General features: G+C 36.1%; 1 protein-coding gene across 1 annotated transcript in view; it reads right to left on the bottom strand.

The window, feature by feature from the left end:
- The window catches only part of LOC140172693 (multidrug and toxin extrusion protein 1-like), a 45,556-nt gene that overhangs the window by 24,487 nt on the left and 5,775 nt on the right, over nt 1–15,294 (bottom strand). Inside the window, exons 2-9 of the mRNA XM_072195824.1 lie at nt 14,921–15,107; nt 13,961–14,062; nt 13,081–13,149; nt 8,415–8,563; nt 8,078–8,120; nt 6,876–7,018; nt 5,581–5,678; nt 4,185–4,298 (exon numbers count right to left, since the gene is read on the bottom strand). Of these exons, the coding sequence (XP_072051925.1) occupies nt 4,185–4,298; nt 5,581–5,678; nt 6,876–7,018; nt 8,078–8,120; nt 8,415–8,563; nt 13,081–13,149; nt 13,961–14,062; nt 14,921–15,052 (850 nt within the window). The 5' untranslated portion in view covers nt 15,053–15,107. The remainder of the gene's footprint in view (nt 1–4,184; nt 4,299–5,580; nt 5,679–6,875; nt 7,019–8,077; nt 8,121–8,414; nt 8,564–13,080; nt 13,150–13,960; nt 14,063–14,920; nt 15,108–15,294) is intronic.

The following is a 15,294-nucleotide window of genomic DNA, read 5'->3' as shown; positions in this document are numbered from 1 at the left end:
AATTTTACAATGTTTTCTTTTTTTTGTAATTATCGATTAAAGTTCATGATATTTGGCCTTGTCCTGCTGCATGTCAATAACGGATCTAGGTTCCCCCTAGCAGAGTATATTACTGAACATGTTCATCAGGACTGTTATGAAACATAATAGTAGAATTTTCTTATTTCACTGTGGACGTTTCGATGTCTACCAGACATCTTTTTCTACACTATTGTTGTTGTGACGAACTTCTGTGTACCACTGATGCTGATGGTTGCTTATTAGCAACGTGGTTGAGGTTGATAAGAAAACAGTAAACCATCATGAACAGGGACGAGGGGCAATACATTCTCAGTCACATGTTTGACGATCTTCTTGGTAAGAGAACTGGCAACCATGTTGCAAAGCAACCATCAGCATCAGTGGTACACAGAAGTTCGTCACAACAACAATAGTGTAGAAAAAGATGTCTGGTAGACATCGAAACATCCACAGTGAGTATTGTTTATTGGACTAGAAATAAGAAAATTCTACTATTAAGCAGAGTATATTTCCTGGATGGGAATTGTCCTCCCATCCTCCTCCCTACAAAAGATGTAGGACACTTCAAAATGCACATTATATCAATTGAACATTGCAAATATGTGACGTCCCATGTCAAAAGCATACACTTTTGGGCAGGATTGGGAAAAATGTGGGTAAAATCTGTGTGGGGTGATTTTTTTCACAATTTGGGTTTGTTGCGAATTTGTGATGTTATTAATGTTTAAAATATTGTCTGATAGTTTCAGACCGGAATATAACTGCATGGCATCTTGTATTTTTTGAGACATTTTTCAAGGTAATTCTTCTCTCAACATTGTCAATAATATTTTTAATGGCCCAACCGTCGTTTATCTTTTCAGTTTCTGTTTCCGTATCCATTTTTGTAAGTCATTGTTATTCTGAAGTGGTAGCCTCCCAGGTGTGACCAATCTTTTATTCTAGCCGTTTGTTAGTTACTAATAATTTGAAGCTCATGAATTTCAGTTTTTGTTTCAGTAAGTTATGTTAATTTTTGACATAAAACCTTGAGATGAGAGGTCTAATCTAGTCTAGACAAAAGAAGAGTCTAAATTTTACGGTCCTAAATTCGCGGTAAATTGTACGGATACAAGTGACTTGTGATTGGTGTATATGCACTTACGCCTAGGCGTAAGTAGCTCGTAAAAATAGTCTTGCATTGAAATATATACTAACCATGTTGCCAAGTTATAAGCAAAAGTCTTTCATATTGGCGATGAAATGAGCATCTGAAATAGCCCAATATCTCCCAATGAGGCGCGTACAAGTGGCGATTTGGTAATCATGTTCTATATTGAAATGCAATGCAAAAGAATTGCATTGGAGCAAAGATAATGTATTTTATTCATTCGTTGCAATGGCAAGCTAATCTGATAATTGGTTGGGCCTATATGCAAGACTTGGGGTTATTTTAAATGTTTATTTTTGCAGAGCTTATTTTCAGTCATGGATCATACTGATAAATTTCATGAGGGGGAGGGAGGGAGGAGATACTTGAGACTGAACAAGTGAGAGTGGGAGGGGGTGAGGAAGAAAGAGAGGAGAGGGAGAGACGGAAAGATTAGAAAGAGAAGAACTCGACAGGAGAGAGTAGGGACCGGGGATGGAGTGGGGAAACTGATCATGGGGGGGGGCAGGAGGAAGCAAAATAGGGAGATAGACATTGATACGAGGGAAGGGCGCCACTGTGGCCCTGAACAAGTGCATTGGGGTGCGACAGGCTCATAAGTGGACCTTTTGTGATTTAAGGGCTTATTTTCAACGTTTTTATAGAAAAAAGTGGACTTTGTCATTCGGATTGGCATGCATTTTGTCAAATTAATGTAGATCAATTTAAAAATGTCAAAGACGAGAGGGCGCTAGACCATTAAAAACACCGGTGTTAACACCAGTGTTTCATAATCTTGTCTCTTCAGCTTTTATTGATATAGGCATCCGCCCCTATTGAAATAAGCTGATTGGTACTTCAAAGTTAACAATGAAGTCAGATTACAGTAAACTTACTGAATCCCTTGCGTTTTCGTATTTGAACAGTAGACTTACGGAAACTGAAAAGATGAAAAGACCCTATATATCTCAATTTCCAATTTTATAATAACATAACTTACAAACTCAATATCTTTGCTTAGGAATGCCCGATTTCATTATGGAAAACGGCATTGTGGAGCAAAATATCCCTACATTTAAGATTTGTAAAAACCTTAAAATTGATAACCTGCCCAAAAGTGTCTTCTTTTGATATGGGATGTCACATATATTGGGGGGATCCCGGACGCATTTTCTTTCAACAACCGTAATGGGAGCCATAAGCTCATATTCAGTGACAGCGTTCAGTATTGAACATATTTATTTATTTATTTATTTGCGCTTTCATTATACAGGGTAGCCCCTTCAGTGACAAAGCACTGCTATTCTAGGGGGCCCTGTTACAGAGTATAACTTAAGAATATTAACAAAAGTATATTAAGAATGGAATAACATTTACAGTACCGGTACATTGTACAAAATGGAATTGGTTAAAATATACAATTATATAATAATAATATGATTACATAATGATCAATCCCCCTGAATATAGTTTTTAAATTGACCAATGTCAATTGTAATGAGGAACAAGAAGTGAATTAGATGAATTTCCTCTTGTACTATAGCTATGAATAGAATGGGTAAAGCTGAATCTAGAACAAAGATAATCAGGAGCTTTCCCAGTAAGGCACTTGAATAACATAACAAGAATATGATTGTTCCAGCTTTGGTCTAATTTGAGCCACTTTAGGTCATTCATCAATGTATCAATAGGAGTTCTTATGTCAGCAGAAAGAATGATTCTTGCAAGATTGTTCATAAGAACTTGCAACCTACTGGAAAGTGTTAGAGAGCATAGACCAAACATGGCTACAGTAACTAAAGTGCGGCATAACAAGAGACATATTGTCAATACATATTTTTAGTAGACAGTAGTGTGTATGCGATTTATTCCGTAAATAGCATTAATTAAGTATCACAAAAAAACAACCTTCTGCCAGATCTTTCGCCCTTGCAAATGCATGCATCTGTTTATCGTATGTAAAGCACCCGTTCTTGTCAGGGTCGCATGACGTCATGGGGTTTGTTAAAGGTGTTGATCGCGCTATATCATTACATTATTCAATCTAAGGTATTCACGCACATACAGTCATGCTACATTGGCAAAAAGGTGTGAAGGAACTGTGATAAAGGCAGTGGCGGCGCCAGGAAATTTTTTTTTCGGGGGGGGGGCATTAGGGGGGAAAAGTGTATTTCAGGGGGGGGGGGCAAAATCAACAAAGTTTATGCTAAAATTATTGTAAAAAGTGGAAATTTTCGTAATTTTGGGTTTTTTCTGGGGGGGGGGACAACAGGGGGGGGACAAGAGTTCTGACTGGGGGGCATTTGCCCCCACCCTGCCCCCCCCGCACCGCCACTGCATAAAGGGTTTATCCTATGTGTAAAGGAGCACGGAAATAGCCTAGAACATAAATATTCTATTGAATGATCATACAGCTTTATTGCATAAGCTGCTTAATTTTTCAATGGAGTCTTCACACTAGTCCCTATTCCAGAAATAATAAAAATATTATCCTGTTTTGCCACATGAAACATAGCTCAATCCTAATCCATTAGTTAGTCCCACAGCGATATAAGTCAAATTTTAATGTTTAGCCCATTTTTGGAAATAAGGGCCAAAAACATGCATTTTTAGGGTGTTTTTCAGTTTATGCATTCTAATTTTTGGAAAAGACATGTTTCATTCTTATAACCAACCATAATAAAGTAACACAAAAAAGTGAAAATTAGAGCAAAATTTCGGCATATACTCAAGATTTTGAATGCTTAGACTTGTTCCAAGTCTGTGATTTTTGTTACTCGATTGTCAGAAAACATACCGAAAATGCATGTTTTTGGCTCTTTTTTCAAGAAATTAGTAAAATAGTGCATTTTTTCTTTTATCTCAAGTTAGGACTAAATGAATGATTAGGATTGAGCTGTTTCATTTGGCAGAACAAACTTGATAATAATTTTTTAATCCCAAAAAATTAGTGCTGTATTTTTCTGGAATGGGGAGTAATCTAAGTCCTGAACATCTTATCATCAAGGATACACTTGATAAAGGCTGTACTTACCAGCTACAAAGAAGCCAATTTCAAAGCTCCACCATTCCATACACATCATAAAAGCACCAGGTATACCAAGCTTAAAGACCATACCCCACTCTTGAAGACAATCCAGTGTCCAACCTATATAGAAATGGAATGTTACACAACTAGCTGACCCTTTGTGATGAAAATATATAAATGTTTCAGTATGTTCCTTCAATTTCACCCATATAAATCCACACTACTTAATACAGTAAGCAAAAGAATTAAGGTACCAGTTATGTTCATCCCTGTATATTCTAAACAAAGACAGATTTTTCCAAATTTAAACAAGCAGCCAGTACCTCACCCTTTAGCTCTGATTTAAGACCTCATTTGTTGAAATTGGTTGAGAATTAAAGAAACTGTGATCTATAACCTAAGGAAGGAACAAAATCAAAAGTTGCACTTTAATGTCCTAATCAATGAAAGCATGACACTATAGTGTTAATGCACTAATCAATGGAAAGCACAGTGCTAGTTCTCTTGTTCGAGAACCCTTTGTGTACAAATCAATAGGGCATGTAATGGAGCAAACTGCAACTTTTGCATTTGCATCTTCCTCAGGTTTTTCATCATCGTGCCTTAATTTCTTGACCGATTTCAATGAATGAGGTCTTAAATCCAAACTAAAACATGCAGCCAATCTATTGGCTGCTGTTTCCAATTATGACATATCTGTCTTTGTTTACGATAAATAAAGCTCAAAGGTGAGCATAACTGGTACCTAAATTCTATTGTGCACTGTAATGGTGAATGGCTGCCATTTTACACAGTAACATATGGCGTATATGGCAATGTATTAGTAGTGTGGACCGATATGTGTACACTTTTTAATACAAACTATTTTCACTCCTTCTCAAATGCTACATTATTGGATAACCCATACCCACAATGAATGCTAAAAATCCTGCAGGCTGGTGCATGCCTCCCCTTCAGTAGGCGGGGACAGGCGACACATAGGGCACATACTCGAACCAAACCCCTCTCTTGGCATTAGGGTTGACAAAGGCCCGTATGGTCACCAGAAAAGTTGACCCAAAACACTATGTCTTCTTTATTAACTCTAAACCCACCCAATCTCACAAAATGTCACCATTGGGTGCCTCCACTGGAACTAGCGGGTCGGTTAACACACAGGGCACCCACACCTAAATGACCACTGTGGGTAGGGCTAAAGACTCGCAACAGCTTTCATACTCTAATTTGACAGAATGGTCTCGCCTTGGAATTTCAAATTTTTAGTTTGATGTACCCAAAATGCCTTAAGATGCTGTATGCCCATAACTATATCTAACTATTAATTTGAGCACCGTTGAAGCCCTCTCCTCTAAGTCGTCTGTTAATGGTGGGAGAGCTTCCATTTCTATGACATCACACTTACCTCCCCATGTCTCTACATGAAGATTTTTGCACTTTGTGACAGCCACTAACAGAAAAGCTTGAAGGTAATAGGAGCTCACTTGGGCAATCATCACACCACTGAAAAATCAATATTAATTTAACTCACTTCATTACATATTCTCTATAGAAACACATATCAAAACCTTTTTCAAATTCGATCACATATACACAATATCGCTACAATTACAAGCAAAAATACAATGCAATAATAGCAATAAAATTCAATAATTCAAGTTCAACAAAACCAAAATCCAAACAAAAAACTGGGATGGAGTATCTAGTTTACAAAAACATACACATAAAGCCAAATTTTAGATTTTACTTTTTCTATAGTGTTTACAAAAATTTGAGGAAAAAATGCATTTTGCATTTTTTCTCTAAAATTTGTGTTTTGCGCAAAATCAGTGTTTTTATTTAGATTCCTTGACTAATTTCCTTTTCAAAAATGTATACATTTATATATCTTGCGTGAAGTTACAGCACTTTTAATTCATGAATTAATGCATTTCTGAGAGTGCACAGTCACCTTAAAGTAATCCTTTGGGGATACTTGCAAGACTTACAATGTATGACAATCATTTTACACAAATACAGAGTGTCTAGGTACTTGACAGATTGTATATTTGTTTAGGCAATGAAAAAAATCTTTCTGGTGGCTAAAATATTGCTGGAAGTTCGAAAAATCGGGCAAAAAATTTGATGAATTGAAAGCAAAAAAAAAAAAAAAAAAATGAAAATGGTTTTCAAAACGTTTTTTCAAAAATTTTCAGTCAAAATTAATACATTTTTATAATAAAAAACAGCTTATGGAACATGATTTTAGTTGAATAAAATAAAATAAAAAAGTATGCCAAAATGCAAAATCTGGGTCGGTCGGACCTGTAAAATAGGTGTTTTTATTTTGTCGCCTTACAGCAATCTGTTCTTCATTGGGCTATTCCACTTATAATCCACACTACCTCTGTGGAAGATTTAGCTTAAGTCTTCCACAGAGGGAGTATAAGTTTTGAATCAAATAGACAATTGGGTAACATCTATTTAAAATACTCACTCCAGTTGTGAAAAATATAGGTAAGCCATAATTCAGGGGGAGTATGGGTTTCAAAATGATTAACCTGACCAATTACATTTGAAAAACATACCCCCTCTGTGGAGGATATTTCCAAAATCTTCCACAGGTGTAGTGGGGATTTCAACTGCAATAGCCCATTTATATGGAAATGATAACAATATGAAGATAAAAAACAATTTTTTTGTCATAGTATAGGAACTTACTTGAGGCCATATCCGAGAAGATTAATAGCGACATAATGGAAGACGACACTAAGTCCTGCAGTTATCACCATAACAACGACGGTAGGAATCATGTAGCTTTGGCACTGCAGGTACTTTGTCAATATATAGGAAAATATATCCATCTACAAAATTAAGTGAGAGAAACAGAATTTAACAATAAATCAAAGCCATATAATGTGTGCTTTGCTTCACATTCAACAACTCCTCCTATACCTTTGTACAGGAGCCAACCGTTGTTAATCCATGATGAATCCACACTTTTACTGTAGCGTATACTGCCAACGCGTCTTGAAGTTTACGCTTACGCGAGAGTGCGTAAATTGGCCATGCCTGGAACCTGTGTGCGTATGCAAGCTTAACAACTTGAATTCAGTATTTTTCAGGTAGCGGCTAAACATTGCAGTTTTATTCTGTAGTTTTAGGCCTATTGCTGATATCAACAGAGAAATCATCAAAGTTTTTGTAAGGCTGAGTGGCAATGGTTTTAACTGACATTCCTCATGAAATAATGTGAATTATATGATCTTTAGCTTCTTTTCGTTGTTGAAAGGTATTCAATCATGTTTCACCGTTGTTCATCACCGTTTAACAACTCGCGTCCGGCGCGTCTGCGTGGTTTACTTCGCTCGGGCACCTAAAGCTGCCCTCGCAAAGTAAACCACGCAGACGACGCGGCCGCATCGTTGTTAAACGGTGATGAACAACGGTGAAACATGATTGAATCCCTAAGTGACACCCTCAATGTTTCTTCTGTTTTCTGAGCGTCACGCCAATCAATCGATACAAATCACTGAGGCAAAAATGATGTCGCTTTTGCAAGTTGAAGAAATCTCAACTTTCGATCGAGCGATATCACTTGACAAGTGAATGCATCAATCAATCATTTCCTATCAATTGGATCTATTATTTTGCTAATAGCGATGCATGACATAATTCAGCAATCGCTCATCAGTCACAATTTAGCCCTGTCACATCCCAAAGAGTACCCAGCAGCAAAGCCTGTGGAAAATATTGTCCCCCTTCTTCTTGCCCCCCCCCCCAGCCTCCTCTGGAAAAAAGCTGGGCTACACAAGGGGCCCAGAATGCTTTGGCATTGATTAATGGATACCCTCTACATATGTCATAAATAAAACATATAATTATGCTAATTAGGACATGGTTACCATGGTTACCCTACTTACTGGTGCGCCTATTAAATAAATGTACACATATACACCTGCCAATCTGCAATAATATATAAATAATCACAAAATTAGTAGAATATATAACAATAGGTATTTACTTATTTACTTAGTCCTTGCCCCTATAATATACATATCTTACTTGTCACCAATACGCTATAATTTTTGAGAAAAATGCAAAAATAGGCACAAAATTTGGCAAGGGTGTAGTACCCCCTTAAACGGGGACATATATCTGACAGTGAAAACTAACATTTTGTAGAAAAGAAATACAATCTATTTTTGATGGAAATGTTACAATTTCATCTTAAGGGTTACCTCATAGGAATTCTCTTACCTAGCGACCTCAGGATCTTGACCCACCAGTAGTAATATGAGGTCAGTATTGATCAGCACACCTGCACACACCATGAGTACCAATGTAGTAGTCAGAATACCCCTCTGAAACATCACACCAACTCTCTTCTTGTTAGTGCTACCATATGTCTGAAATGAATAAAACATATTATATACTTCATTATATAGTTTTCTGTCATCTGATTGGTTTAAATGGGGGTCACATGACATTTGCTATTTCTACCGTTTCCTGCTTTCAGGCAAAAACAAAGAAAATGGAACTATCACAGGGTGATAGTACCCTCACTTGGTGATAGGATAATCTTACACAGTCTAATCATTTTGATGTGTAACATAATGTAAATAATAAACGTGAAAAAGGACACTCAGTCAGAAGAGATGATTACTGCACATCTTGAGCCACAACATAAATCATATCATGACAGACTCACAGAATGAAATTCCACTGCAGTACAATCAACCAGTAATTCTTGTTTTATCCTGCTAATAGGTAAGGATTTGTTTGAAATTATAGGACAAAATAGTGCTGACACCAAAAAGCAAATAAAATCGTCGGCTGTATTCCATAGTGGCGTATAGTGATTTTTGGTCATTTTTTGAAAATTGGCACATATGTTTTTAATGATGTTCTCTTTCATTTTTCTAAGTCTCATCAGTCATAATTAGCTAATTAATTAGTAATTAATTAATTAAATGTAGGCATATAGTTACAAAGTGACATTTTTTGTATTCCATAGTGGCGTATCGACCATACGCCACTTTTTATACACATTTTATAATTATGAAATATCGGCAAAAATGAAAAACATCGTATGTCATAGTGGCGTACACGTATCGGACCTATACGCCACTATGGAATACTTAATCACAATAACCCCATAGGGATTACACAGCGACCGAGGTGGCGTCACGGTTAACGTTAGGTTAGGGTATTATGCGTTTTGTTTGTTTTCCATAGTGACGTATAGTTTTATTTTCAGTTTGCCAGCAATAGTATGTATTTATTCTTTTGAAAAATATATAACAATAAAATCTATTTAGTTTACTACAGAAATTTCACATCATTTACAAAATATAATGAATGTCTGATTTACACAACTCGATTTTAAATTGGCATTTCTTCAAACCCGATTTTCTTGAAAAGTTGTTTATTTGCGGCGCCCCACTATACGCCACTATGGAATACAGACGACGAAATGTGCAAAAAGTGTCTTCAAATCGAGCAATATATGGAAGCAAAATGGCCCGGCAAATAGGCTACTTGTCTCGCAGTGGTGGTGTTGGAGATGTTACAACATTTTCATGGTAAACTCTCCCTCATGACTATGAAAGCAAAGCCAATGTTGCCGCTCAGCACTGCCAAAAATTGTTTCCGTTCTCATACGTCAGAGCGGCACCAATCCCGGGTTGACTTGAATTCAAACTCCTTGTGATCTGCCACTTTGTGCAAAGTGATGGAGTGATTGACATATCAGCTTGTCGCTGGTCATCGCTAGTAAGGCTGGCATTTTCGGGCGGGCTAGCGGGTACCCGCCCCGAGATTTTTTTTTTTTTTTTTAAGTTTTTTATTTTTTAGGTTTTGTAGTGTCCCTGGACCTAGACCTAAATGCTAGGATCATTCATGGTTGACCTAAAAAAAAAAAAAAAAATTCAAGATGTTTTGTATTTTAATATGAAAATTGATAATTTGTATTCATGTCATATATAGTCTATTAATGATTTCAAAATGCATTGAATTTGAATGCATCTTGAAATCATTAATAGAGTATGACATGAATACAAAGTATCAATTTTCATATTAAAAATACAAAACATCTTGAATTTTTTTTTTTTTTTTTTTTTTGCAATTTCGGGTTACCCGAAAAATGCGGCGGGTACCCGGGTACAAAATTACCCGAAAATGCCAGGCCTAATCGCTAGCGAAGCAAAAATTGTCGTCAGAGCAGCAAAGCGGCAGAAAAGTATGAATTCAGCATTAGTCTTCCCCATCATCTGTTATCCATCATGTGTGGCTTATGGTAAAGCCAAAAAATTTCTGCTTTACAAATGTCAAATTCTGCTTTCTTCTGCTTTGTAAATTTTGCAATTTGCAAAATTGTTGGCCTGTGGTATGGTCTGTATTTTATGGTAAAACATTCTTTATTATGTTACATTTTGTACACGATTTTAATATTTATATCATTTTATTGATAATATTGTTCATTCTTTTCATTTTTTGTGGGGTTTTGATGTTTTCGCCAGCCCATTCGGGGCTGGATCTGTTTCAGGTTTGGGGTCAGTTTACTCAAGAGATTATATTTTAGTGGTATTGGAATGATTTTTTTTTTTTACTTTTTGTGGTTAAATTTTTTTTAAATATTTTAATTGATTTGTTAGGAAAAGTAAGTATGTTTTGCCGTTTCAACGAACTAAAACGAGTGAGTATTACCAAAGTTATGTTTGAATTAATATGACTTTAAAAGTTTTAGGTATAGGCCTAAAATGTAACAATAATAGTTAATATACAGCATCATATGGTCAGCAGAAGAAAAGTATGTCATTTCAGTGTCTTTGACCCGGGGTCCTTGACCACTGAACAGCGTGATATCACAGATGTGGTGATATCATGTTGATAACAGATCTAAGAATCAAAATCTTCATCATATGGACCATATTGATGTCAAAGTAATTATCTATCCTATCCTGTGTCGTTTTATGGATAAAAATGACTCAAAATGCTATTGATGAAATAGTTGCTATCATGAACATCAGTTTTGCCTTTTCAACGGGAAAAATCCGATGCAAAATAAAGTTTTTAGGGCCTAGCTATAATATGGGCATAATTTATGCATGTAGGCCTATAGTATTGAACAATGTACCCATTTGACATGCACTTATAGATAAATAAATTGTCTTACTTTATTAATTTAATAACTTCTATGTTATAAATAAAATGACACATAACGTAAGTGAAGCTACTTTCTATCTTTTTTATTTGATTCATAAACTTACAGTCAAAACACACAAGAGTGAAGATTGCAGTGAGTAATCAGTCCTTTATAAATGTTCTTGCCACCATCTATCATATAGTAAACTATACATTGCTAATTAATATCAAATTATTTTAAAATAAAAAATGTACATGTAAGGTGAGTTTATATTATGTTATATGGCTTAATTTAAGGAGTATTTCGTGATCCTAGCATCCTCTTTTTATGACATTTTTCAGTAGATATCCACAAAAAAGCTTATTCTAAAAAATTTCAGTTGATTCCGATTTTGCCTTTAAGAGTTATGCATGGTTATGTGTACACAATGTGTTGCAATTTTGTTCTGGTATACCAGAACGAAATTCAAATTTCACGATTACTTTGCTAACTAATTAATCTGCAAGAAATATTTTGTACATAAACATTATGTAGCCAGAGGTTTCCAGTGATATAAAAATCTCAACTTTTTTGAGAAAAGTTAGGGGATGATGCTGTGGATCACGAAATGCCCTTTTAACTAAAACCTGCAGTCAGTGCAGTGTAGTATTTGTGACGTGGTATATCGAAGCAGACACTTTTGGGCAGGATCGTAAATGGAGAAATAGCCAAAAATCTACCCGGGGTGATTTTTTCACGATTTGGGTTTATGATGTTATTAATGTTTAAAATATTGTCTGATCGTTTCAGACCGGAATATAACTGGCATGTTGTATTTTTGAGACATTTTTCAAGGTAATTCCTACTCTCAACATTGTCAATAATATTTTTAAAGGCAGCTTATCTATTATTAATATTAAAGGCCCATTCAGTGATTTGCTCATCCGGACGATCGTAAAAATCATCAAAATTTTGGTACCGTACCTTTGTTATTACATAGATGTGCTAAGTCTGCGAATGGTTCAGCCAAAAGCCGTGTAGGCCTATTTAAGACAAAATAAGACATTTTACACGAATCTGTATTTTTAGAATGACTAAGGCCTATCCTTCTCTTTTAAGCAATTTATAAACAATTTTAATTTTTTTACTCTTGCACTGGGATCACTGAATGGGTCTTTAAGAATTGGGCGTATCATGTCAAAAACAGACATCTTTTGGACAGCTTATAAATTTGGAGGCTTTCACATAAAGAGCTATTTTGCTCCACAACGCCGTTTTCCCCAATAAAATCGGACATTCCTAAGCGAAGAAATTGAGTTCGTAAGTTATGGTATTAAAAATTGAAAATTGAAATATCGTGGGTAAAAAGCTGAAAAGACAAATAAAACCAGAACAGAACAATTTAGAGAACAATAATGAATTAATAATAATGAACAATAATGAATTAAAGAGTTGACAGGAGATTAGGAGTTAATGTTTTCTGCAGTTTCAGTGTACATCTTCTCACCGTTGATGGTTTGGTGGACTGTCATGTAACATGGATGTAGTAAGTCGTGATCCTAAAAATGCCTTTCACATTGACCAAAACTAATTACAAGACCTCTTCTACATTGAGGCTGGCTTTCCTTTTAAAGGGAATTTTTATTTATTCTCTTTTTATGAAAACTGCATTTTCTGCTTTTCATCCTAAATTCTGCTTTATTCGCGTAAAATCTGCAATGTGGAATACTTCAGGCTTTAGCTTATGGGCACGTCCTGCTGGGGCTGGTATTTATGACTATGATTATGAAAGTAATTTACCTGTGCAAACAGAGTATCGCAGGTAGATGTATACCCCACAGCAACTGATCTGAAGGCTACATGGATAACCTAAGGGCAAAAAATAACGACAAAACAACCAATATGAGTAAACTTCCCCTCACAAATGAGTCTTGGCTGCTTACAAATTTGAACCATTTTCAAGACAAAGCAAAAAAAAATTCTTTGTATTGTTTGCTATTTAACCAATTCATCACAAACATGCAATGGGCTATTCCATTTAAAAGCCATACTACCCCTGTGGAAGGTTTAGCTAAAAAAGTCTGCCACAGAGGGAGTATCAATTTTGAATAGAATAGACAATTGGATAACTTCCATTTGTAATACTTACTCCAGGTGTGGAAGATATAGGTAAAGCCACAATACAGGGGGAGTATGATCAGATTAAGCATCATTAATTTGATCTCGTGCACTAGTTTGTAATGTTTGAATGTTTCCATGTTCCAGTGTATAATGCGTAAGCCTCTTCCTCTGTTTGTATGATTATATTAGGCTGGCGGGTAAGCATCATTATTAAATTGATCTCGTACACTGGTATGTAATGTGTTGTTTGTACTGTTTACCCTTGACTGCTCATATCCATAAGTACCAGACTTGAGTCATGTTTATCAGGGACAGTCTGTGTAGCTCAGTGGTAGAGCGCTTGCCCGACAAGTGAGAAGTCCCCACACAGGCAGGTATGTCCAGAGTTTTTACTCTGGTATATCTGTCTATGAATGTTATGTTTCCATTTGTAAATTCATGTTTAAATGTGCTAGTCTTGCGATGCGTAATTCTTCTTTCCCTGTATATCAAATACAAGAAAAAAGTATAAATCTACACAACTTTATGAATGTGTGACAAACATATGTTTTTGTCTTACCGACTGACCAATAGCCGCAGCAGCTAACTCTGTTTGACCGAGATGACCGGAGAATATGATACTGATAACAGTCAGTAAGAACCACAGAACTTGGTTTGTCATCTGAAAGTCAACGGTATACAAAATGAAAACTATCCATTATTTTATCATCTTTGTGCCAATCCAGAAGTGGGAGGTGGCACTTGACTTAGGAAATGACTGGGATATGTGGACAACAGTTTGAAACTAGGGGAAGACCCAATAAAAGTCGGGTCTTTCCACAAGATGGAGGAATTTTTACCGAAAAAGGGGGAGGGTCTTTTCTTGGGACTTACTAAAAAAAGTGTCTTTCCATGAGACTGGGAAAAGTTTATCAAAATAAGCAGTTTTTCCATAAGAAAAATTTGGGTCAAAATATGAAAGTCATCAAAAATTTGAAAAAAAAAAATAATGAAATTTGGTGAGAGAGTATCAGATTTGTAAAAAAATGATGAAGGGTCTTTTGGTGACAGTAAATTGAGTAAAACAAAAAGGGGGTCATTTGGTGAAAGAGGTAGTTGAAAAATGGGGGTCAATGTGGCCACACATCCCCATCACCAATTTTTAGAGAGTGTTCCCAGCAAACGGGACAGCTTATTGTTTTTACCAATAATCAATAAATGAACTAAAATGTGTGAAAAATCTCATCAGATGAGGCTGTCGATCACAAGTGCCCCTTTAACTCACAGTACTGGGTGTTGGACAGCAGTGGTGTAGCCAGGGGAGCAAGGGGGCAGCTGCCTCCCTCATAAGAATTCTTGATATTTAAGATGCCTTATTTTGTACCTTTGAACCCATTTTTGACCATTTTCATCAAAATTTTCCTCCCTTGAAATTTGCATTGGTATCACGTGAAAAAGTCCTGGCTATACCACTATTGGACAGTACTATCGAACAGTATTGGACAGAAGACAAGACATGCAAACAACAAATTGTACGTACCACTGGCCAAGATATCTTCAGAAGCGCAATGAGTTCTGTCTTGACCTCACTCCTGGTGAATTTGTGGCCATGGCAATGGCAACACACAGATGATGTGGACGAAAGATGAGAGTCTTCTCTAACAATGGCCATATTGTCAGATGAACATTATAATGCAGTTGGATGGATCATTCAAATATGCTTAGATCTGCAATGGAATTCAATGCGTAGCAATTGTTTATTAGAAAAAAAACAGAGCAAAGCTTTACACAGAGCCTGAAATCGACTTTAGTCGACTTTAAACTCGACTTCATTTGTGTGTGAACAGGGATGTCGTGATTTGAACTCGACTTCAGAAGTCAACTTCAAATGACGACTCAGAGCAACATTTGTCA

This window comes from Amphiura filiformis, chromosome 16 (assembly GCF_039555335.1).
Source record: "Amphiura filiformis chromosome 16, Afil_fr2py, whole genome shotgun sequence".
Classification (NCBI taxonomy): Eukaryota; Metazoa; Echinodermata; class Ophiuroidea; order Amphilepidida; family Amphiuridae; genus Amphiura; species Amphiura filiformis.
Note: the sequence above shows the minus strand (reverse complement) of the source record. Positions and strands in the feature narration are given on the sequence as shown.